The 26,958-nt window shown below is 42.8% G+C and overlaps 1 protein-coding gene across 2 annotated transcripts in view; it reads left to right on the top strand.

Annotated features, from left to right (window-relative positions):
* Positions 1 to 26,958, top strand: part of LOC112254211 (chemokine-like protein TAFA-2) — a 188,883-nt gene that overhangs the window by 78,503 nt on the left and 83,422 nt on the right. For both annotated transcript variants that reach the window (XM_024426550.2, XM_024426549.2), the window contains exon 2: positions 15,084 to 15,196. In XM_024426550.2, the coding sequence (XP_024282318.1) occupies positions 15,085 to 15,196 (112 nt within the window). In that variant the 5' untranslated portion in view covers position 15,084. The remainder of the gene's footprint in view (positions 1 to 15,083; positions 15,197 to 26,958) is intronic.

Here is a 26,958-nt window from a genome sequence, read left to right as displayed (position 1 = left end):
GTCAAGCATTTGAGTTATAAAACGAAAAAACAAAGGGAGGCTTGAATAATTATACAATGAATAAACTGCAACATGTTTGCTAAAGCGATTGAATTCACGAATGCTTTTGACTGTTTTTCATATTGGCTGTACTAGAGATTTTAGAACCTTTTTTGTTTGAACAGACTATGGGATTGATTATAATTTGTTTGTCAATTATTATTGTATTTGTTGTGCTGTTTATACTATTGTAAATGAAGCTTAATTAAATGGATTAATATTATGGTGTTTCTATTCCAAGAAAAACAAAAATGCATTTTACAATAGCCTATGTAGGCCTCATGGTTTCCGTTAGGAAAATGTGGCGCTGTACAACGTGACCAGTCAGGAGCAGGCCTAGGCAACTAAGCAACTGCGAGCGAAGAGCTCAAATCCTAACATTTCCACACCTTAGTTGTGGGCTAACCAATACCCAAATGGAGATTCCGTGAAAACTTTAATCTGATATATTTATCAAGACCAGTTCCCATGCTTGTCTCATAGCAGCACGAAACGGTGCTGAAATAGTTGGCCACAGGCTATTGCTAATTGAATCTTATTATAACAATTGGATGACTTTGGCTGTTTCAATAAGCAACAATTTGTTGCCTTCAATTGCATTAGCCTACTAATATTTATGTCATTCAGTGATATTTATTCCCATAGTAATTCGTTATGGATCCGCCCAAATGTGGTTAGAAAACAGTGCATGTGGTGGGCTATGCAAAGAGATGGGTGAATTGACATGCCTCGCAAACAGCCATGATTACATTTAAAGTCACTAAACTCTGCAAGAGTCTATTGTCCTGCTGATAGCCCATTAACTTCTTAAGGATTATGCAAAATACTGTTCCCACGAAGGAACAGCACTCAGCGGATTTCAGAGCGCCACCTATAGTTTTTGATAAAACTCATAATTTCATGAAACTTTCATTAAAATACACATTCAAGGTAGTGAATTAAAGCTACACTCGTTGTGAATCTAGCCACCAAGTCAGATTTGTAAAATGCTTTTCGGCGAAAGCATGAGAAGCTATTATCTGATAGCATGTACCCCCAAAATACTGCAACGTCACCTAAACAGACAGATTTTGCTAGACGGCGCTACCCAAAACGCATAAATAAAATATAAAACAATCATTACCTTTGACCATCTTCTTTGTTGGCACTCATGTCCCATAATCAATATTGGGTCTTTTTTATTCGATTAAATCGGTCCATATATAGCCTAGATATCGATCTATGAAGACTGTGTGATAAACAGAAAAAATAGCGTTTCATAACGTAACGTCATTTTTAAAATTAAAAAAAGTCGACGATAAACTTTCACAAAACACTTCGAAATACTTTTGTAATGCAACTTTAGGTATTAGTACACGTTAATAAGCGATAAAATTCATCAGGAGGCGATGTAAATGCTATAGGCAATCGTCTGGAAAAAATGACCGGAAAAACCTCGACCAAAACATCCTGTTTCAGGTCGGAGGGAATCGGTTCCCTTGGGTCGGTTCAACCAAGAATCAAATCCGAATCAAATGAGAAGACTCTATACATCCTGTGGAAGCTGTAGGTACTGCAACCTCGGCCTCATTTAATACGGTTCACCTTTATCAAATCCTGGAAGTGGCGCATGGATATTTATTTCCACTTTCAGTGATCAGATTTTCCTGCGCTTTTCGATGAAACAGACGTTCTGTTATAGTCACAGCCGTGATTTAACCAGTTTTAGAAACGTCTGAGTGTTTTCTATCCACACATACTAATCATATGCATATACTATATTCCTGACATGAGTAGCAGGGCGCTGAAATGTTGCGCGATTTTTTACAAAAAGCTGCGAAAATTCGCAGCCTCCTTAAGGGTGGATGGCTTATTTTGCAATCCAATTTATTGGAAAGGCTGCTAAACCACTTTCACTCCATATTCCGCCTGACTCGCTACCAATTCCACCAGATTATTATTTCTATTGTTGTTATCTATTCGGTAACATTCCACAAGTAAATATAATATATAAAACGCCTACAATAAATAGCTCAGGTCTTAAAAATATGTAAAACCTTTTTTATTTTATTTTTTATTATTTTTTATTAGCGGAGGCCTTATGGCTTCGCCATCAACAAGTTATTTTAGCAGATATCACTTGCGTATGTTCAGTCAACACATATATTTTAAGAATATAATGGAATATAACAGACCATTTTCATTTCTCTTAGAATAAAAACCTTACAGTATAAGAACAGTTTTAGTAAGTAATAAGTTACGGTCCAGTTACAATTTCATCTGACAAAGTAGAAATAAAAATACAGTATATATATTTTATGTGCATGTGGGACAGAGGAAGTGTAACGCTCAATGAGTGAATGGGTGTGGAGTCAGGCGCAGAGAGCAAAGGATGCGGGAAAAAACACGCTTTAATGTCCAAAATCAAAAGAACAAAATAGTAATACCCAACACAGGCGTAACTATTAAAACAAATAGTACCCTTAGGTAAAATACCAGGACAGCGAGAAAACCCAACAAAACACTAACTCCTCTCACAAATACAGAATAACAAGCCCGCACAAACAGAAGCAGGCTAAATGAACTTAAATAACACCACCCTAACAACCAAACAATGAACAGGTGAAACCAATTAGAAAAAAACAAACGAACACAGAACAAAGGATCGGTGGCAGCTAGTAGACCGGCGACGACGACCGCCGAGCACCACCCGAACAACGAACAAGAAGGGGAGCCACCTTTGGTAATATTCGTGACAGGAAGAGCAATTCTTACACTATTGTTCTAAATTCAATCACTCTCTTCTTCTTCATCATCATCATTCAGTTCATTCAAATTCAATTGTACTACATTTTGCCACTCCTGTTCAACAACTCCAAATCACATTTGCATGTGCTCCAAAGGAATACCTTGAAATAACATGATATAGGTTAATTAAATAATCGAAAGTTGATAAACAGTACCAGTCAAAAGTTTGGACACACCTACTCATTCCCGGGTTTTTCTTTATTTGTACTATTTTCTACATTGTAGAATAATAGTGAAGACATAAGAACTATGAAATTACACATATTGAATAGTGTTAAACAAATTAAAATATATTTAACATTTGAGATTCTTCAAAGTAGCCACCCTTTGCCTTGATGACAGCTTTGAACACTCTTGATAGAGTAAAAATAAAGAAAAATCCTTGAATGAGTAAGTGTGTCCAAACTTTTGTATTTTAGGCATAATGTGAGTTGATGCATTTTTTTGTTAGGACAAATCTGGTCTATGATATTGAGTTAGAAATGTACAACTTTAGAGTACTTAAGCATCGAATACATTGCAAGTTTTCCCTTTTTTGGCCATTAGGCTACACTTTACAATCGGACTCAACTCTGACTGACCGCAGCATCTATCGGTAGTCTAAACTGTGGCGCAAATTGGGAGATTTTTCACACCTAGCCAAGCAATTAGACTATCCTTTTGTAAATGAATGGAGGTGTGAATGTTTGTCAGTCTCTCTCCTATCGAACTAGAGTCCTGCATCAGGCAGCAAAAAAAATCAGCTGGCGAGTGGTCCCGGAGTTGAGAGAGAACTTGGGTAAATAAAATGGCGCAATTATGCTTAACATGTGGACTGACAATTTTCAAAAAATAGGGGACTTGTGCCTTTACAGCCCATGGCATAAGTGAAGAGTGGACGTTAATACCCACCATGGAATGGGAAAGTGCAGCTAAAAACTGCAGATAACATAAGGCCAGCTATTGTGAAAGAATACTTGTGGATCTTGTTGATTTCCTTTATCGCTTCAAGAGGCCTATTGTCCCCCTGGTAATTGCAGGATACCAAAGGATAAAGCGTCACCTTCAGATGGATGTGTGGTCTGCTACCAGTCACGGTGGATGACATCCTTTTCCAGCACAGCAATTTGAAGAAATCCAGTGATGAATGGACTGTTTTTTAAGTTATTGTTGTAGTATATTTATTTGTTGTCTAATATTAGAAGGCTCTTTAAAGCGATTTGTGATGTCAATGTGCCACATTGCATTGTGGGAAGAAAACGAGGTTCTTAATTCATGGCATGGTTTCTTTTTTAGACAAATGTTGAATAGACATGCAGACAAATTAATGAATTCAGGAAAAGAGGAATAATAGCCTACTGTCTGTAGTCATAAAAACAATTAGGATTAATAAATTGAAATAATGTTGTTGGGTAACAGATTGGCTCTTGGAACTCATTAAGAGGCGGCTTCTATCTTCAATATAAGCATTCATTGAGAAGGGTAAACCCATAGGTCTTAGGTCTGCAGTAAATTACATTTGATTACCAGGTTCGTTTTTCATTAAGTTAACATAATCCGAGCCTTCTGGGAATGTTGTAAAGTCCAAAAGATATGGGTGGAGTTAGAAATTTGGCTGTCAGAAGTATTACAATGGAAATGAACTTTTAATCCGTCGGTCTGCATATTTCAAGATATGGCATTAAGGGTGCAGTGAGATACCCTAAAGGGTTTGACGATACTTTTCTTGTCAATCATCTAGACAAAAAATTATACTTAAAAACAGAAATTCAACCAATTTCATCCTTTAAATGTTTTATTGTCCAAATGTTGAAAGTACATGTAGGCGGCGGAGAGAAAAAAATGGTGGAGTTTGAGGCCATGTGGCGAAGAGTGATGCGGGCGCTGGAGATGGGGGTGTGAGCAGGTGGGATGTAGTTGTCGTTTGTATGTGTATGTTTTTTAATGTCTCCAAAAGGCATAGAATCTTGCAAAATAATGTAATAAGGAAAAATGACATGCTTGCAACATGCATCTGACTTTTCATTTTGAGTAGGATTTATTTAGTTTCCATTCTTTATTGTAACCACAAGGTCACAAATAATTGAACACACACCACATGAGCAGATTAACTTGGTCAAAACATTTCTTTATTAGAAACTATCTGTGACAGTACCCCCCCCCCCCAAAGGTGCAGACTCCGGCCGCAAAACCTTAACCTATAGGGGAGGGTCTGGGTGGGCGTCTGTCCGCGGGGCGGCTCTGGCACAGGACGCGGACCCCACTTCACCATCGTCTTAGTCCGCCTTCTTGTCCGCTTCCGTGGCCTCCTAACCACGGTGACCCTACTAAATGACCCCACTGGACTGAGGGGCAGCTCGGGACAGAGGGGCAGCTCGGGACAGAGGGGCAGCTCGGGACAGAGGGGCAGCTCGGGACAGAGGGGCAGCTCGGGACAGAGGGGCAGCTCGGGACAGAGGGGCAGCTCGGGACAGAGGGGCAGCTCGGGACAGAGGGGCAGCTCGGGACAGAGGGGCGGGGGCTCTAGCGCCTCTGGGCTTGGGCTGAGGGGCTCTGGCACCTCTGGGCTGAGGGGCTCTGTCGCCTCTGGGCTGAGGGGCTCTGGCGGCACTGGCGGCCCCTGGCTGACTGGCGGCACTGGCGGCCCCTGGCTGACTGGCGGCACTGGTGGCCCCTGGCTGACTGGCGGCACTGGCGGCTCCTTGCAGACTGGCGGCACTGGCGGCTCCTTGCAGACTGGTGGCACTGGCGGCGCTGGGCAGACTGGCGGCACTGGCGGCGCTGGGCGGCACTGGCGGCGCTGGGCAGACGGGTGGCACTGGCAGCGCTGGACAGGCGGGAGCACCTGTAAGGATGAGACGGAGAGACAGCCTGGTGCGGGGGGCTGCCACCGGAGGGCTGGTACGTGGAGGTGGTACCAGATAGACCGGACCGTGCAGGCGCACTGGAGCTCTTGAGCACCGAGCCTGCCCAACCTTACCTGGTTGAATGGTCCCGGTCGCCCTACCAGTGCGGCGAGGTGGAATAGCCCGCACTGGGCTATGCAGGCGAACCGGGGACACCATGCGCAAGGCTGGTGCCATGTAAGCCGGCCCAAGGAGACGCACTGGAGACCAGCTGCGTAGAGCCGGCTTCATGGCACTTGGCTCGATGCTCACTCTAGCCCGGCCGATATGCAGAGCTGGTATGTACTGCACCGGGCTGACTCTCGGGCTTCCTACCGCACCGCCGTGCTTGTCTCTCCAACTCCATTCTCCTATACCCCTCTTCGCACTGCTCCAGCGAATCCCAGGTGGGCTCCGGCACTCTCCCTGGGTCGACCGCCCACCTGTCTATCTCTTCCCAAGTCATATAGTCCAGACATCGCTGCCTCTCCTGCTGTTGCTGCTTTTCACCACGCCGCTTGGTCCTGTTGTGGTGGGTGATTCTGTAACGGTTTTCTTGCGGTGAAGGAGAGGTGGACCAAAATGCAGCGTGGTTTCTATTCATGGTTCTTTAATAAAGCAACTCCACATGAACAAACTAACAAAACAAGAAACGTGAAAACCTAAACAGCCCTATCTGGTGCAAACACAGAGACAGGAACAATCACCCACAAACACACAGTGAAACCCAGGCTACCTAAGTATGATTCTCAATCAGAGACAACTAATGACACCTGCCTCTGATTGAGAACCATACTAGGCCGAAATATAGAAATATCCAAATCATAGAAAAACAAACATAGACTGCCCACCCCAACTCATGCCCTGACCATACTAAATAATGACAAAACAAAGGAAATAAAGGTCAGCACGTGACACTATCAGAAAGAATGTTGGTACTTATTTATTTTGATCCAAAGCCATGAATGAGTGAGTCACAGCTTTATACTGACAAATATAGCTTTATGCTGCGAAATAGCCTACTAAATAGGCCAAGCCTAAACAAATATATTAAATGGCCTAAATTTAAAAAAGTACATTTCATAAATAAATGAAGATGCTCAGGTCTTGAAAATATGGGCAACCCTTTCCCTCCCTATCCTCGCTGAACTCTTTCATTCAGTTTCTTCTTCTTCACATCAGCAAATAAGGACTCCGTATTTCAGAAACTACGTTTATATAGAGGGGCTTTCACTCTATTACACTGTGGTAAATAAAGCCAGTTTGTTATTTAGAATGATTTATTTCTGTTTTTAGAGGGAGATAAACTAAAAGCCCACCTTGCCTATTTAAAAAAAAAATAATCAGTCCACATGTCAAGTGTAATTGTGCCATTGTATTTAAGTTCTCTCTCAACTCCGGGACCGCCCACCAGCTAATTTTGTTTTTCACTGATGCAGGACTCTATTGTCAGAGAAGAGAGACTCTCGGACTGAAACATTCACACCACCATTAATTTACGAAAAGATAGTCAATTTATGCCAGAGATTAGACTACCGATAGATCAGCATTCTAACGCCCCCTTGTGATAGTGTGGTGCAATGACAGAATTAAGCAATTTACCACAATCTGCCACCATCTACCACAAATGGTTACAGCATAAGTTTGAAACTTTTAATTGAGGAACCACTGTATGTCCTGTGGTGTGAAGCACTGCATGAAGCTATGAAAATAAGAACAAACTCATTTCAATTTCAAGCTGAGTTTTTATGTTCTGCTCTACGTGAAAAGGCGGTGCTTGTTTCCACCACACTGACTTGAATGGCATCTCTGTTCTCTCCTTTGGTCTTATCACATGGACATAGATTTACTCTGAGGATGTTATGTCAGTTTGAAAAGTTTTGGGAGAAGCTTGAATGCTTTCAAGTTTAAATTGACCTATTTAAGATTCAATGTTGGGCTTCAGTGTGGGATTTTGTAAAAAAGTGCTTGCTAAAGGAAAAGGAGCATCAAGATTCTGTCATTCCTCTGAGCGAGATGAAAGGTTATCTCATGCAACATTTAATTTGGAGAAGGCATTGTGGTCAGCAGAACTAATATCCTCCTGTTGCTTTGTAATTGCCCGCCTGGTTTGGCACTGAAACCAGTGGGGTTCCATCACGTTCCACATCAAGTGCCTCAGAGTTAGACGATTATGCCAGTCAATTATTCAGGATCATTGAAGGGGAGATGTAAGAGACAGGTCCATGCTGTAGGAGGGTGGTGCTTGGTATGGCTGGTTCAGCCCCATAGTTCAGTCACATTCTATGCCCTCAGTTTCCTGGGCACTCGGTTGTATTGGAGTTTAATCATATAGTGTGAGCATCACAGTTTATTGTGTTTATTCTAGAGTGACTTATATTGCTTTAAAGCAGCAGCATAATTTTCTGCTTCAGCAGACACATTGTTGGATGAAATGTGGAAATAAAGCCCGAAGATCCACTTAGCATGACTTTGATCTTGTTACAGCTTAGGCCCAGCTCATGCATTCAATTTATGTCTGATTCTCTTCACGGATTTGAATATTCATTTAAGGGGAATGGACCCACAGTGAAAAATGTCATTTGATGTGTGAGTCTACAGTATATCAGAAGTGACAACTGCTTTAAAACGACCCCCCCCACCCCTCCCCCATAAACAACCAACGAGCAAAGCTTATTAGGGAGCCTATTCCTCTAAAATGTAAATTACTCTGCAATATATCCGCAAAATATTGAGTCCATCTTGAGTCAATGTAACTGAGAGTAAGCTAGTTAGCATGCCGTTTTAGGGAGTTGATTCTTTCTTCAAAATATTAGAAAAAACATGGCCAGAATATAAGCAGGTAAAACTGAAAAAATAAATCATTTTTTACAATGACATCAAGGCGTCTGGGAAAAAAGTAATGTTTGCTAGTGTAGAAATAATCTTCTTACAGCAAATATACAACCTGCCGATATGATATGTGTTGCGATTCTCACAATTCTATATGTATTGCGATTCGATATTGTGATTTTATTGCGATTCGGTGTTCCAAACACATTGCTCACCATATGTTGGCTGCATAGGAACAAAGATTGCCATGAGAAAAACAAGTTTTGGAAAGTCATGGAACAGAAATAAATTGCTAAAAACAAATTGGCTCCCTATTTAAAAAGAGGCTGGAGAACAAGCTATGAAGGAAAAAAATGTAGTTTTGATACAGGTACAGCCAACTAGCTCAAAAATAATATAGCAATATTGTCAAAACGATAAGATATTATATATTGTGAAAAATAGTATCTTGATATGCAACTGTATCAATTTTTCCCCTCATCACTAATGTCAATGTGTGTGTGTGCGTGTGTGCCTGTGTGTGTCTGTGTGTGTGTGTGTGTGTATGTGTATGTGTGTGTGTGTGTGTGTGTGTGTGTGTGTGTGTGTGTGTGTGTGTGTGTGTGTGTGTGTGGGGGGGGGGGCCATATGAACCCAGAGTGTAGCCAAGCGTTGTTCAGAACTCTGTTAAAGAAAATCCATGGCAGGCAGTGGAGCGCCAATATTATTGAGATGACCTCTGCCATACCATACACCGGAGGGAATGTTTTCAAACGGGTCAGCCTGCCTAATGTTAGCTCCGGTAACAGGGCCAACAGGGCTTTGTCAGCCTCTGCCTGTACTGTAACTAATGTTGCAGACTCCGAGACCCCAGTGGGGAGTAAACTCTGAGATTCTACCACATTTCTCTACCCTGGTTTGCTGAATTCTGTTGGGGCTTTTTTCTAACTTCTAACCCCAATTTGGTTCTCAACATTAGACAAGATAAAGGTCGCAAGTCGCTCTAAGTGTGTTTGTGGTGGGTTACTGAACCAGAAGCAAGTATGCAAATCAGGTGGTGTTTAGACAGGAGACAGGAGAGCGGGGGAGAGAGCGAGAGGGGAGAAAGGGGGCGGGGGGTAGGAGAAGGAGGAGGGGAGTAGAAAGAGGGGGAGAGGGCAAGTCTGTGTCTATGAAGGGGAGGGCAATTTGTTAAGCAGATCTCTTGAAACCATTGTTAAATAGTGCAAACTAATAGCTCTTAGAATTCTGTCGCTGTTGCCCTGGAAGCACAATGGTGCTAGTTCTAATTGATTGGTTCCGAAACTGAAACATGGGAGCATGGCAGGCAAAGCTGCCTCTAGCCTTTGAGGGCCCAAAGTGAGATTTGTATTTTTGGGGGATTTTAGTTGCCTCCCTCTCAGAGAGAATGTTTAGCAGTTTTACAATTCTACAATTCTAACTTACAACAGTAAATTGAGACCCCGACTGCGAATAGTCTGTGTTTAGGCACTGATGGCAGGTGTTCTACACTAATCACACTAGCACTGGGTGGGTGCCTTGCACTCACAAGCCTCACCCCCAAAATATGTAACAAGCTTCCCCATTATGTTCTTTAATGGTTATAACCTTCACTTTTATACAAGATGAGTCAAGTGTGGATACATCATCTTTTATTCATAATTTCAAATCAATCTCAAATAAGTCTACGTCTGTTCATAAAATCATTGAAATTCCTATCTCTGTGGGTTACGCTTTGGGTTCTTAAGTCTTGGGCTCTTACCTAAGTAGGGTGATACCATGAATAGAAATCCACTCTGCTCTCCATTCCGCTGCCAATCTAGCCATATGCTCGAATGTTAATTGCATTTCAGTTCCAGAATGTTGGTGTTTTGTTTCCCTGATTGCATGCCACACCTTGCTTGAAGGGATACTGCAAAAGTATGTCAATGACTGGAAGTCTACAGGCACAATAGTATACTTCCAGTCATCATGCTAACTCTAGTTAGCATTATTAACTCTAACTTCCTTCATACTTACTGCACGCAGATACATAGAAATGGTATCAATGAGTTCATCTGACTCTGGGTAAGTAGAAAAAAATGGCTTAATTGCCAGAATCTCACAGTATCCATTAAATAGTGTTGCACGGTATACCAAATTATTTATTTTTTACATTCTGTACTGTCAAATGTGTCTCACGTAATTGAGAGGATCAAGTCAGTATCAGCACAGCCCCATTATAGCGTGAAGAGCAAAGTGCCTGCTCCACTTACACATTCATTGCTTGAGCTGTCTGGGCTGCATTAGCTCACCAGAAATGTGAAACCGGTAGCTTTGAGCTTTAACTGTAGGCTAACATTCCTTGCTAGCTTACAGTTGAATTCACAACCCTAGTACCCATAATGCAAAATATGCTGATTTAAAAACTGACTGTCACCTAAAACGTTATTAATCCACTTAATCTCCCTCGCCACCAAATACAAATTCCCTTCTTCATCTTTCTTTGCCTACCGTCTGGTTTCCACTAGATTCCACAGCCACAAAGGCAGATTCCACAGCCACATTCTGCCTTGCAAATTATGCCATTCATTTCTTAAAGAGACAGCGCACGCTTTTCGAGAAAAAAAAAGAGGTTGCTTCTTCTCTGCAAATGTTGTTAATCAGTACAATACAATAATATGTTTTCTTTACAGTTGCCAATGAAATAAGTTCTAAATATCAGGGATTGTTTGTCATCTGTAACCCCATGAAATCAGATAAAACGAGCTCTGTGACTTTGGCTAATACGCCTTCTTTTTTTTGTGGTATTGTTTTGGTAACGTTTTTGTAACGTTTTGGTATTGAGTATTGTAATGGTATCAGATATTGTCATACTAAACCTGGTATCAGTATCGCAGTCAAAATTCTGGTTTGTGACACACTACCTTTAAGTATTCCCAAATAATCTGAAATTGAGTCAGTGTTGAGTAAAATAGAGGGCTGGTACTCCTTCATGCCAAGTGGTATTGAGAGTGACCATGTGCCACCATTGGAAAGTACAGTACATGCAAATGGTATACTCACCTGTGCTACCTTTGAGCTGAGTCTGGGGTTTCCCATAGGGTTCAGTATGGTGTAGTGGTCTTTAGGTCATCAGACATTGAACCTTGAACCTGAACCATGAAACTCAAAACCACCTCAGGCCTGTATTAGCAGGCCCTCCTGCTCTCCTCTCTGACTTCCTGCCATTCCCCTTTACATCTCATCCCTCTGTGTACTGTAGCAGATATCTGGGTCCAAAGACGTGCAAAACTGGTCCAGGTCCACACTGTACTGAAGCCTAGCCTAGCGTGTCCAGTCAGAGTCCAAAGGGTAGGAGCTCAGCAGAGCATGGACACACCTCATCCACCATCACCCCATCACACACCTACCATTACACGCAGGAAGGAAGTTTGAGGGGTGGCTGCTTGGTTCAAGGCTGCTAGTGACGTCATCACAGTGGATTCACCCAACCCTTACTAGCTCTCTCTAAGTTGCTTCCTGAGCCACCTCTACAGTTTGGCTACAGTATATCCCTTCATGGAGGAATGAAAGGGAGTTTAGAAGCAGAAACAGAAATAAATCTGTCCGACATCTTCCCACATGTAGGGGAGTAATCCAAAGAGACTAATTAAAAAAGAGAAGTCGGCTAAGCCACTCATCTGAAACCATATCACTCTATATAAATCAGGTAGAGAGTGTAACCCTAACCTACATTGCTGACTCACTCTGTGTTCCAATATGTTGGAGTGTTTGAGGCCTGTTGCCATGTTCAAAGTCTTATCAATGCTAGGATAATTTTTCTTACAGAGGTTCAAGTAGCGTTTCACTTTGTATCTAATTTGTTTTGTCAACTTGCCTTCAAAACAAACTTTATAATGTTGATATGTTGATATGTAGGTTTGGTAGAAACACCGCACAGTATGTTTTTATCTACAGTATATGGTATGAAAAATGTATTGAAATTCCTTGTTGTGGTTTAATTTTTAGTAAATGAGAGCTGCTATGCATAATTTATTGCCTTCGGGAGGCACAATGCATTGAGGGGATTCATTTGTGAATAACATCTGATTTCTGTGCTATGTGATTACAGAAAACATTTAATGATCAACCTTGATGAATATGATTCAATGAAACCGGGTTTGGTGTGTGCTTTATTATGCTCAGATTATGCTCTAATCTATTAGAAGGATGCTTGTTTATCTAGTTTGTGTTGGAGAGACATGGCTTGGCTTGGCTCGGGGGCATGACAAGTGGCACAAAGCCAGTTGCATCACACATAAAAAAAACTATCCTCAACGACAACAATGATATATTTTGCCCTCCAACTCAAACACATCGGCCTTGTCCACCCAGTTGCAGGCATCGGTTGTTAGCTTAAAACCCCCAGCCCTGTTGGTTCATCTTTATGCTGCATCTTTAAGCCTTGGAGATGTACTGTGTCTGTGTATTATATTACTACGTATAGCATGCAGAACAACCATCCATCAGCCTCTCTCAACTAGTCTGTTGATGTAGTGTGCCAAATCTGAATGTGCGTTTCCCAACTCCTCCACAATTTGCATGTATAGCCATGCATGCCACATGCGAGGAACTCGTGAATGGTATGACAACAATAGTCAGAGTTGGCAAAAGCACATACAGATCTGGGACCACCAGTTACCAGGCTATAGGTCACCCTGTTCAGCTGGTTTCCCATTCCTCTCCAAACCATTCTGATACGCCACCTGGTGTTCATCATCTCTATCAGGGGCGATAATTGTCCTGTTTACCAAGTCCCTTCAGCCAACTGAACACAGTGGTCTGTTTAGGTAGATTAAGGTTGTACCCAGACCTGGGTTCAAATAGTATTTGTTTTATCTTAAATTATTGCTGTGCTTGATTGCCTGGTTCAATGGAACCAATGAAATTGTCTCGAAAGTGTAAACCCTGCCCATATGGCACTCCAGGCAGGCTTAATTTTTTACATTTTACCTTTATTTAACTAGGCAAGTCAGTTAAGAAAAAAATATTATTTTCAATGATGGCCTTGGAAAAGTGGGTTAAATGCCTCGTTCAGGGGTAGAAAAACAGATTTTTACTTTTTCAGCTCAGGGATTTGATCTTGCAACCTTTTGGGTAAAAGTCCAACACTCTATCCACTAGGCTACCTGCCTAATAAAACATCCATAGAAAGAAAACAAATAATATCTGAATCCAGGTCTGATTGCACTTGACCTTGTCCATCAAACCAGCATCCTCTACATACTGTAGAGAAAACTATCCTTTAGATGCCACCCAGCTCTATTGTGGTAGATGTCTCCCTCTCTACTCCCTTCATGAGCCACTGCCAAATAACCAAGAGTTAAGCTCTTAGCATGAAACCAATCTTTTCACTAATTTGAGTGGATACACTTGCAATGAGAAGAAAGGATGCCTGTGATTTGCGACTGTGTTTCCTGTGAGAGGAACAGGCTCTGTTGGCAATAAGATGAGCCGCTGATTGCATTGTTTGTTCTCCTCTCAAAGGGCATCTTACACAGCCACAATGTATTACTGGACAACAGACCCTGAACACTACATGAAGATTACTGAGCTGGGAGACACTAGCCAAGACAGACCACCCAAACACTATTACTCAGGCACCTCCCTCCCAGGTAGGGAGAGCAGAGAGAGAGAGAGAGGAAACGAGGGAATAAGGGAAAGACAGACATCATTTATAAAAAGGGAAAGAGGAAATGGGGGAATAAGGGATAGTCTGACGTCATTTGTTCTATTTATAGATCTTCTAGGTTAGAGAAGTACACAGCACAATAGTTTGTGGTGGGTTTGCGGTTTCTGCAGTGTTACTATAGCTACGTGTTTAAGGGAATAACAATAACACATAATTTGAGGGAAAATGACAAGCACCCATCTACTGTATGTTTACACATGAATACAAAAAAAGGTATTTAGCTAAATCAGTTCGCACAGAATCAACATGGGTATGTTTATTTATCTCTGTGAAAAAAACTATGGGAAACATGCATCCTCACAGTTGATCAAACACCAACTGGCGTCATGGTGTGGAAAGGAAAGCACTGCAGCGTTCAATGCATATGTTACTACAAGCTCATGTATAATTCTGTTTTTTGGGAAGGAAGCCACACTGTACTGTATCTGCAGGATGAGACACCCTGCTGTGTTTGATACCCAACAGCATAAGCGTGCCACCGCCTAAAGCCAGTTCCTTTCTCCATATTGTGATTTTGTGAGTTGTACCGTCTAGTTGCACTGTCCATCTTTTGTCTCTGTGCAGGGCAAAGCTAGCCTCGCGAGCTTAAATAAATATGCACTGACTCCGTATGGACCCAAGGAAGAGTAGTGGCGGCCTTAGCAGCAGCTAGTGGGCATCCAAATAAAATAGTAAAATACTAAATGTAAGCTAGGGAGATCAGAGTGGCTCATGAGGCTAGGGCAAAGATGGCATGGAATTTGTATTGGACTTGTACTGTATGTAGTTTGTTGAGTCTTTTCACTGCGTCATGCCTGTATGTGACTCCAAAAATGTCCTAATGACTGATGTAAGTTACTGATCAAGTTTTCCCCACCCTGTCTTTTCAGTATGCGGGAGAGAGACCTACGGAGAGTGTGCAAAAGGGGGCTGCTGCTGGCCGTCTGTGTGGTGTCTCTCTGGGGACAGCTGACCCTTGCATCGTCACACAGAAGTCACATAGGTATGTCCAGACAATTAAATAGGGTAGATATGTATCTCTATGGGTAGGTTGCACACACCATCATCATAATGATGATAATGATGATCATAATGATAATGATTGTCAGCAAATTGTGTAATAACATAATACATTTGTAATAATGTGAACCATTAAACTATTCAAATGTAAATGCGGAGTACTTATGTCACAACAAGTTATTACAGAATACACAATACTTAACGTAAAGTGTTTCCTAATCAGTGTAATGGATTTGATTTACATTGCTTTACATCCACACCACAACACAATGCTATAATATATCAGTGATGAGGTAACACAGTGGACAGGTGACGATGTTCATAATGGTCAGTAGCTAGGATAATGTAGCCTACTGTTAAAGCACTCATAGTGACTGGTTCCAGTTCATCGCTCCAACAGACCTCACTGTAAATACTGCTGTAATTAGTAGACACTCCGTTGTGTGACACACAGTGGAGGGTGCTCTGGGGTCATTTGTTGATCTGGAGTGTCTTTAGGCTTCGACACTTCGAACAAAAAGCCGAAATAGCAAAACAACAGACATGAACGCAAAAGGTAGACCCTTACGGAAAAACCACATGATTTCACGTTAAATTTCCATGTTATACAAATGTGAAAGTATTTGAAATCATGTGTTTTTGGAACATGTGGTTATGTGGATTTTCTATGGAGTGTATTTAACTTTGAATTAGTATTAGGATATTCAATTTGAATGTAATATTTTTGAATTTGTAATGCACAAATGAAATCATTGAATACATACATTTAACTTGTATTTCATAACTGAATATTCAAGTTCAATATTTATATATTCAGTTTCAGAATGGTAGATATTGCATTCATTATATCAAGTTTAGCAAACGATCATTTCAAGGTTATCAAAGTTTTGTATATTCAACTTCTCAGATGATTTCAGATTCAGTTTCCTAATTCAGTTCTCTAAATTCAGATTCAAAACCAGAGAAAACATCCTGCTAGGGGAGAACAGATAGACTCAAACACTCACTGTGGTGAAAAGAAACTTCTGCCGGTTTCTGAAGCCAATGTTGCATGTTGAATTTATTTTCTTCAATTAAATTTGGCTCTAGCATTTGAACCGCTCTGGCTATAAACTATTGACCCCAGTCCTGAAAGCTAAGAATCTCTGGAGCAACGAAGTGCCTTCTGATCCCCTCTAAGATGATCACAGGCTGCGTTAGAAGGGACTGTCACAAAAAACAACATTTGGCACCCGTAACAATCTAGTTGAAATGCCCCGTCATAGCCCTTCTAAGGATAACCTTTCCACTCCCTATTTAATCTTGCTTTTGTAACTGACTAGGTTCGAACTAGGTCGCCTGCATGTCACAAGACTGTGTTAGCCCACTTAGCTAAAGTCTATAGGGATACGTTCAGGAAGTTAACGTATAGGAAGACATGCTGCGTGCTTAACAAGTACCGCTTTAGTTTATACCCAGACTCAAACTCAAGACCTCTGCCTCGCAAACAGACATGACCTTCCTCCTGAAGCCTTCCAACCCACCTCTCTATTGGAAAAGGCCATCTTCAGTTGCGCAAGGAGCAACACTTCAGGCTGATGAGTGAGTTTCACAGATCCCCATCTGCTACATTCACTCCCTTAACTCACTCCACAGCGACCCCAGCGGTTGAACCAGCGCAACTGTAGATCCGAGTCAGGTGGTACCATTGTAAAGAACGTCACGCTTAGCGAGCACGGCTTCCCCTGATTCAACTCGTATGGAGACTCAAACTCTGGACGTCTACCTCAAAAACACACAAAACTGCCCTCCTGAAGCATTACAACATATTGTGCTATTAAAAAAGGCCTTCAATTATGCAAGGTGTGACACTAATACAAGTCTTCAAGATCCAGCAAGGTTACTCACGTGGTTTGGTGATCCATGCTTATGTGATGAGAACCTTGACTGAAACCTGAAGACGTGTTTGTTTGTGTTAGACAATTTGGGATAATTCCAGATGGGGTGGTTAATTTTTAGCCCAGTGGGGCTTTTTAACTAGTTTTCGTTTTGCCTCAAGGAAAATAATGGGCCAGTGTGGGGGCCTCAAGGAAACATTGGGCCCCAGTCCACCCCTGTGTCACGATCTTGGAAATGAGCGAAGCAAGGCCCAGAGTATAGTTCCACAAAATGTATTTAAGTGAAACTAACAAAACTTACAAAGACTGTGAGGATGTAGTGCCCAAACACACTAACACAAACAATATCCCACAAATGCAGGTGGGGAAAAAGTATACCTAAATTAGAGGCAACGATTACCAGCTGCCTCTAATTGGGAACCACACAAACCACCAACCTAGAAATCTATAAACTAGATAATCCCCTCAGTCACGCTGTGACCTAAACACCATAGAGAGCCGAGGGCTCTCTATGGTCAGGGTGTTACAGTATCCACGCCCAAAGGTGCGGACTCCGGCCGCAAAACCTGATACCAAATGGAGAGGGTAAGGGGATGACTAGTGTCGGTGGCGGCTCTGGTGCGGGTCTTTGCCCCCGCCCAGACCACAGATCCGGCCATGGAGCCGAGTAGAACGCCGTGCCTGGACATCGGCGCAGAGGAGGACCCCGGCCATGGAGCTGGGTTGGACGCCGCACCTGGACTGGGCACCGGCGCTGAGGAAGGCTCCGGCCATGGAGCTGGACTGGACGCCTTGCCCAGACTGGGTACTGGCGCAGAGGAAGGCTCCGGCCTTGGAACGGGACTGGACACAGTGCCTGGACTGGGCACCGGCGCAGAGGAAGGCCTTGGAGCTGGACTGGACGCCGTGCCCGACTGGGCCCCGACGCAAAGGAAGGCTCCCGCCTTGGAGCGGGACTGGACGCCATGCCTGGATTGGGCCCCGACGCAGAGGAAGGCTCCGGCCTTGGAGCGGGACTGGACGCCGTGCCTGGATTGGGCACCGGCGCAGAGGAAGGCTCCCGCCATGGAGCGGGACTGGACGCCATGCCTGGACTGGGCACTGGCGCAGAGGAAGGCTCCTGCCATGGAGCGGGACTGGACGCCGTGCCTGTACTGGACATCGGCGCAGAGGAAGGCTCCTGCCATGCAGCGGGACTGGACGCCTTGCCTGGAAGCTCCGGACCATTGACCATTGCTGGAGGAAGCTCTGGACTGTGAACCGTCGCCGGAGGCTCTGGACTGGGAACCGTCGCCGGAGGCGCTGGACGGAACCGTTGCCGGAAGCGCTGGACTGGGAATCGTCGCCGGAAGCGCTGGACTGTGAACCATCGCCGGAAGCGCTGGACTGTGAACCGTCGCCGGAAGCTCTGGACTGTGAATGCGCACTGGAGGCCTAGTGCGTGGAGCCGGTACAGGTGGCACCGGACTGGTTACACGCACTGGTTACATCGCTCTCTCCGGAATCTTGCATCAAATTCCTCCTCCAACTGCCAAACAGGCTCTGGCACTCTCCGCTGCTCGACCGCCAGCTCCATGTGCCCCCTCCCCCCCAGAAATCTTGGGGTTTCTGTGACCGTGGTCCCCGGTGTCGTCGCTGTCCTTCCATGCTCCTTGGTGACTCCCGCCAAGGAAGGGTTTCGTGTCCTCTCATGTCCTCCCAAGTCCAAAACTTCCTTACCTCATGTTCACACTGCTTGGTCCTTTGTTGGTGGGATATTCTGTCACGATTTTGGAAATGAGCGGACCAAGGCGCAGTGTGAATTGAGTTCCACATCTTTAATTACAAAGTGAAACTAGAAACAAAATAACAAAACTTACAAAGACCGTGACGACATAGTGCTCAAACACACTAACACAAACAATATCCCACAAATGCAAGTGGGGAAAAAGCCTACCTAAATATGATCCCCAATTAGAGTCAACGATTACCAGCTGCCTCTAATTGGGAACCACACAAACCACCAACCTAGAAATCTATAAACTAGATAACCCCCCCAGTCACCCTCTGACCTAAACACCATAGAGAACCGAGGGCTCACTATGATCAGGGCGTGACACCCTGGTTTCAAGTCTTCTGCAAGGGTAGTTTTCTTTTTTTGCACGCTTTGTACATAATAATAAAATGCAGTATAAAACATAGCTCTTTATTAGCTAGCTATAACGGGCATGTTCAAGTGTCTCTGGCCATGGTCAACTGCAATGACCTCATGACCTGGGTGGTCTTAATCATAGCGCAGTATGACGGTAGAATGCAACCAATTACAATTCAGTATGTTGACACATGAATATTACATCCCCCTTCTTTAAAAAATACAAATGTTCTACATATTTTAATATAAGTGTACATATAAGTGTTTCATTTCACAGCTCTAGGCTTGACCTTTCTTCCTGACCTTGTGTGGTATGAAGCTGAGCATAATTCTTTGTCAGTCAACAGTTATGGTGTTGCAGGTAAGTATGGTGTGTGTTGTGTTTGTGTGTGTGTTTAGTCCATCACGTTCTCTTTTAGGGAAACAGTTAATCTCATCAGTGTGTTGTTCTTTTGTGTTCAGTAGGTGACTACGATTGTGGCTGTACACCGCGCCTTCTGCGGTGCGAACATTCAGTGTCAGCTGGCTGAATGACGACTGATGGCTATTAGTAGTCATGCTCCTGGCTTCTAACTGACTCTCCGTCGTTCAGTGGTGGTGGTGGTCTAGTTGACCTGACGTAGTATTGCTTTTAGTGTTGTCTCTGCATGTTTTGCATGCCTTTCTTTGTAGCTGACAACCTCAGGTTGCAGCTGCTGGTTGCTGCTAGGAAGGTTTGAGCGAAGTCTGAGGCTCATCAACAGCTGGGCTGGTGATTTGATGTTGTCAATTGGAGTACTCAAGGAGAGTGATGTAGGGGTCTATCGTCTGCTTTTGTTTTGTCCATGAGTGATTTAGCAATCTGGACAGATTTTTCAGCCTGGCCATTACTTTGAAGGGTAATTTGGGCATGTGGTGACATGTGTGGGGCATTTACCAACAATGTCCTCTATTTGTATGCACATTCTGGCCAAAACAAAATGTTCTGTGCTCTCTTTTTTGTACTTTTCCTTGCCCATGTGTACAAAATCTCCTCTCTGAGACTGGTAGGAATGATGATTCTCTCATTTGAAAATGATTCCGTTGATCTGTGATAGTGCATCACAATGGTTCCAGAACTCAGACACTCAGAGGGCATTTTCTCTTGTCATCCATAGACGTACTAATGGAAACGCTGACATCCGAACAGAATGGTGTACAGCTCCTTTTCAATTTGAGCGTAGTTGATTTCACAGTCAGAGATTTGGAAGCGCTAGCCGATGGGCTTTCCTTCTTGCAGTAGCACTGCACCTAGTCCATACTTCCACGCATACACTTGGAGTCTGAGCTCTTTGTTGGGGTCGTAGTAGGCAGGAATTGGTCCTGTTTCTCTCGTGATCAAGTCGTCCACTTTCTAGAAAGCAATGTCATATTGGTTGTCCCAGAAGAACTCACTGGACTGCTTTAGCAGCTGACACAGGGGTGAGTTGGCATTGGAGAGGCTGGGTGCGAACTTGGCTAAGTGGTTGACCATGCCAAGCACTGTTTCCAGCTCTGCATGGTTCTTTGGTGGCTCCATCTCCTTTATGGCTGAGATTTTCTGTGGATCTGACTTGATTCCATTTACTGTGAGATTATGTCCGAAGTAGCTGACCTCTGTAGCGCTGACTGTGCTCTTCTCAGGGTTTAGCCGGACTCCTCTTTCACAGGACCTTTGCAGCATCGCACTGAGGTTTCTGTTGTGTTCCTCTTTGGTTCGACCATAGCCAAGGATGTCGTCTACAATTTCCACAACGCCTTTGTACATCTCGTTGAACTTTCGATGAAACTTGTTTTAGGGCTGAGATAATCCCAAAAGGCAGGCAACGAAAGCTGTAGAGGCTAAACCGGTGTGTTGACATTGTGAGTTTAGATGACTCTTCAGTGAGCTTGATAGCCCATTAGCCTGATCTGGCATCCATGACACTGAAGTAGTGTGCACCTGCTAGCTTGTGTGTGATGTCATCTAGCGTCGGTAAGGGATAATGTGGGTCGAGACATACTCTGACCCAATCTGTCAGTTCTGTAACCTTGGCGACATTGTCAGATTGCTCCATGTATTCCTGTAAAAACATCAGCAAACTCATTGATGACATTCTTTTTCTGTCTCCACTGGTGCCGTCACTTATAACACTAGCTTGATTAGGTCAATGTCAAAACATGCTTTAAGACCTAGCACTGCAGTGTCAACAATGTAAAAGTCCAACATCATTTCACTTTCCTTGTATTTGCATTTGAAAGTGCATGTGCCTTTTACTGTGAGCTGTTCACCACCATAACTAGTCAGTCTGCGCGAGGTGGGCTGTAGCTCGCACTCAGATGTCAAGCTGCGGTACTCATTCAGAGGAATAATGTTTACTTGTGCACCAGTGTCTTGTTTGAACTTTAGCTCTGTGCCTTGTGTTCCTATCTCAATGTCAGCAAAGGCTTGCGCTGTCTCTGATGTGACTTTTCTGTGTCACTGAATCAATAAACAGTTCATCCAGTATTTGACTATTTGATTGACATTTCAGCTTTACTCACTGTGTGTACTGTTTTCCCACAGTAAGTTCTGCACACTTTTGCAAAGTGATTCCATTTTCCACATTTAGTACACTGTTTGCCTTTAGCTGGGCAATTTTCCTGTTCCCCATGCAGTTTGTATCCACAACATCCACTTGTTCTGGGGCGTTTTGAGACTGTGTCACTCTCTTTTGGAGTTATGTCTCTCTCCGTTCTGAAGTGCAATCTCTGGGCTTTGATGTCTGCCTGACTGCTTGCACGGCTTGTTCAGGTAATGTGCTCGTGTCGCCGCCTAAAATGGTTTTCATCTGAGCCTGTGCTAACTCGTGAGATCTGGCTATGTCGATAGCTTTGTCCAGCGTTAGCTCAGACCCAACATTCAAAAGTTTCTCTCTCACTAGCGGTGAGTATATTCCAAATACAATACAGTCCCTGACCATCTCATCCTTGTTTGCATGATCACAGTCTTTCAAAAGCCGACACAGCTCAGTCACAAACGATTCGGTAGCTCCCTGTACTTTCTCATGGAATCTGTACCTAATGAAAATCGTAATGGTCTTTGGCACAACATATGCTTCAAAAATATCTTATTATGTTTTCAGTACTTTGGAGTCAGCCTCAGTAAGTGTCCATGTGTTGTGAATGGCTCTCAGTTTTTCACCGATCCACAGGAGCAGGTAGCTGCACTTTGCCCACTCTTGTTCCTTCAGAGGACCTGTGAACATTAGCTCCACATGCTGTTTGAACTTGCGCCATGCATCGGGTAAATTTGTAGACGCAGTCCATCCGAGGTGAAGGAACTCCAGCAAAATCCATCTTTTAGTCCTTTTATTCTGACACCATGTCTTGTTTTGCATGCTTTGCACAACATAATAAAATGCAGTACGACAGGATTTTTATGAAATGTAGCTCTTTATTAGCTAGCTATAACTGGGATGTTCATATGTCTCCGGCCATGATCAACTGCAATGACCCCACGACCTGGGTGGTCTTAATCAATCATAGCTCAGTATGATATGACGGTAGAATTCAACCAATTACAATTCTGGTTGTTGACACATATTACAGTAGTCATTATAAGGTTAACACGTGTCTGACTGGGTAAAGACTGTGTTAGCCTATTGAGCTAAAGCCTATGCATTGGTCCAGTGACTTGGATGGGTCTATTCATGGTGAAGGTGAAAGGGGTGTGAAGTGTAACACAGGTAGTTCGGTGATCACGCTCATATGATGAGTAACTTGTCTGAGACCTGAAAAGTTGCATTGTCTGGTGCATTGGAGACCTGGGTTAGAACCCCATCGGTCAAACTAACACATCTTCATGTCTCAGCCAAGGTTGTTCATCACAAGCTTACACGAATGGTTAGCTACACATGGTAATCATTCTGGTAATTACGAGGCTACTCATCACATGGATGGATCACCAAACCACCTCTGTTGTACTCTCATTAAATGGGGTGCACAGGTCCTTCTGTTTGCCACAGAAAGTGTTGTTGTTGTGCAGGAGGCCTGATTTCGAATTCAGTCAGTTATATTGTTGCTACGATCTCTATGTATGAGGTCAAAGGGGGGTGAAATGTAACCGAGGTGGTTCGATGAACCTTGCTGGAGAGTTGAAGACTTGTTGGCTTCCTGAACTAATCCCTATGGGTGTTATCTATATAAGTGGGCAAACACAGTCTTGTGACATTCACAGTCAGTCACAAGTCCAAGATGAAATAGGGAGTGGAAAGGCTAACCTTAGAAGGGATATGACAGGGCTACTCAACTATATTCTTATTAGGGACAAATTGTTTTTTGTGACACTCCCTTCTATAGCGGCCTGTGATCATCATATAGGGGATCGCGAAGCACATTCATGCTCCAGAGAGTTTTAGCTTTCAGGAATGGGGTTGTAATAGCTTATATCAGAATCACTTCAAACGCTAGAACCAAATTCATAGTTAAAGTTGAACATTCCGCATTGGCATTTGAAACCACCAGAAACTTGTTTACCACGCAAAGTGTTTGATTAGTTGTTCTCCTCTACCTTTCTTAGCTGGCAAAGTACTAGGATGTTGTCTCTAGTTTTGAATCTGAATTTAGAGAACTGAATTTGAAAACTGAATCTGAACTCATCTGAGAAGTTGAATATATGAAAACTTGATACACAGACAATGAATGCAGTATCTACCATATTGAAACTGAATATATACAGTGCATTCAGAAAAAATTCTGACCCCTTGACTTTCCACATTTTGTTATGTTACAGCCTTGAAAATTGATTAAATAGATTTTTCCCCTCAATAATCTGCACACGATACCCCATAATGGCAAAGTGAAAACTGGTTTTAATTGTTTTTGGCAAAAAAAGTAAATATATATTTATTATTTACGTAAGTATTCAGACCCTTTACTCAGTACTTTTGTTGAAGCACCTTTATCAGCGATTACAGCCATGAGTCTTGTTGGGTATGATGCTATATGCTTGGCACGCCTTTATTTGGGGAGTTTCTCCCATTCTTCTCTGCAGATCCTCTCAAGATGTGTCAGCTTGGATGGGGAGTGTCGCTGCATAGCTATTTTCAGGTCTCTCCAGAGATTGGGTTCAAGTCCGAGCTCTGGCTGGGCCACCCAAGGACATTCAGAGACTTGTCCAGAAGCCACTCCTGCATTGTCTTGGCTGTGCTTAGGGTCGTTGCGCTGTTGGAAGGTGAACCTTCGCCCCCCAGTCTGAGTTCCTGAGTGCTCTGGAGCAGATTTTCATCAAGGATATCTTCATATTTCCCTTGATCCTGACTAATCCCTCAGTCCCTACCGCTGAAAAACATCCCCATAGCATGATGCTGCCACCACCATGCTTCACCGTAGGGATGGTGCCAGGTTTCCTCCAGACATGACGCTTGGCATTCAGGCCTTAAAGTTCCATCTTTGTTTCATCAGCCCATATAATCTTGTTTCTCATGGTCTAAGAGTCCTTTAGGTGGCTATTGGCAATCTCCAAGAGGGCTGTCATGTGCCTTTTACTGAGGAGTGGCTTCCGTCTGGCCACTCTACCATAAAGGCCTGATTTGTGGAGTGCTGCAGAGATGGTTGTCCTTCTGGAAGGTTCTCCCATTTCCACAGAGGAACTCTGGAGCTCTGTCAGAGTGACCATTGGGTTCTTGGTCACCTAACCGACCAAGGCCCTTCTCCCCCGATTGCTCAGTTTGGCCAGGCAGCCGGCTGTAGGAAGAGTCTTGGTGGTTCCAAATATAAGTTCAATTTATTTATTCAATTATTCAATTTGTGCATTAAACATTCAAAAATATTACATTCAAATTTAACATCCTAATACAAATTGTAATTTCTGTTGGCACTGAAATTGCTCCATCATTTTCACATGAAATCATGTGAAACCATTTGTTCTTGGAGCACTTGAAGTGATGATATTTCATTTGTGGATTTTCATGTGTGATCACATAACCTTTCACAATTTTCACAGGTCATGCAATGCAAACAGAAATTTGTCATTATGACACACAGACCGTGCTTTTATCATACAGTGTTTTCAACTTATATATCTGACTACATTGTGTATTTTTTATTTATACAGTATTTATTACAGTAGTTATCCCCTTACCTGGGATTTGAACTCACAACCTGTTTTTGATTTTCCTGATACTAACACAAACATTGTGGCATATCTGATCTCACCTGTATTCATACACTTTCAAAGTAAATCTCAGCATTGTTAAAAAAACACAAGAAAAACAATTATATTTATCATAGTAATTCAGGAGTAACATTAAAACAGAATCATATCCCCGGCCAACATAGAGAACTATACAGAAAACCCTCAAATTGCTGAAATACAGTAAGTAAATGAAATGAGAGAATAGTCAGAATTACTGATAAATAAAATATCAGTGCAGATGGCACTCTTTTGCTAAGTGCAGAGATGTATTATAGGTAATGCATGTGTAGGGGGATGCTGCAGACTGTGGCACAAGAGAAAGATCATTGTACCTCAAATCCAGGTTGTGAGTTTAAATCTCAGGTGGGGTTATATCTTAGCTGAACAGCATGCCATTTACTTTAAAAGCTCCATAGCATTTTATTGCTTTACTTATAAAGGTTTGGGATGGTTGAACTTATGTGATGTTAATGTGATAACGTGACATCATGATAATGTTTTACATTATCACATGTGAAATGTGAAGTGTTCCAAAGCACATTTGACATGATTTCATTTGTAAAATGTTGCTTTTCAAGTGTGAAATCATGTGACTTTCCACATGTGAAAACATGAAACTATACTTTTAGCAATTGCTGTAAATTTGTCATTTTACTGTACATTTCTAGTAATTAGTATACTATATTAGTGTTTTGCTCTATATTTCTGGTCAATTTGCTCCCGAGTGGCACATTGGTCTAAGACACTGCATCTCAGTGCAAGATCTGTCACTACTAGTCCCTGGTTCAAATCCAGGCTGTATCACATCTGGCTGTGATAGAGAGTTCCATAGGGCGGCACACAATTGGCCTCAGCGTCGTCTGGTTTTGGCCAGAGTAGGCCGTCACTGTAAATAAGAATTTGTTCCGACTTGCCTAGTCAAATGAAAAATGGCAATGCACTTTGATACTTTTTGACTCGTCCTGCAAATTAACTTGGCATGCATCACTTGCGATTGAATTTAAACATATAGGATTTTCTGTAATTTTATAGTAGCTACCGGCTACTGAGTTGCAGCGGAAATAGTGGAAACAACTTTAATGTATTCCTACAGCTGAACTGTATTTTGTCAATACAAAAAGGAAGTATACAGACATTCTATTTCCTGGAAAATTAGGCATACTTTCTGAATTGATTGGAACTTAAATGGAATTGACCTCAACACTGGTTAGCATGCTTGGGATGCAACCGCATCTGGGAATTGAACTCACAACCCCTTGGATGTCAGTAACCTGAATTTCCTACATCGCCACCAGGTCTGTGGCCATGTTAGAGATTGGCCACAGTTTTAGAGGCTAAAAGTTGCCTGGACTCGAGTAAATAATTGTGAGATTATCTGACAACACCAACGAAAAAGTAGCAGTGCTCAGGGACACTTGACGTTAAGGCCTAGATTCAGTCAGATCCAGCGTAGACATGCGATAGCCGACACCCGCATAGCTGGTGTTTTGGCGGTGTCGGAGGTGTAACAGTGTTAGAGCTGTCAAAACGGTGAACGGCTGCTCGTGTGGTCATTGTCACAATCTTACTCGCTTTAGAAGTAC

The sequence above is a fragment of the Oncorhynchus tshawytscha genome, linkage group LG07 (genome assembly GCF_018296145.1).
Source record: "Oncorhynchus tshawytscha isolate Ot180627B linkage group LG07, Otsh_v2.0, whole genome shotgun sequence".
NCBI lineage: Eukaryota > Metazoa > Chordata > Actinopteri > Salmoniformes > Salmonidae > Oncorhynchus > Oncorhynchus tshawytscha.
This window is presented reverse-complemented; position numbering and strand designations above follow the sequence as displayed.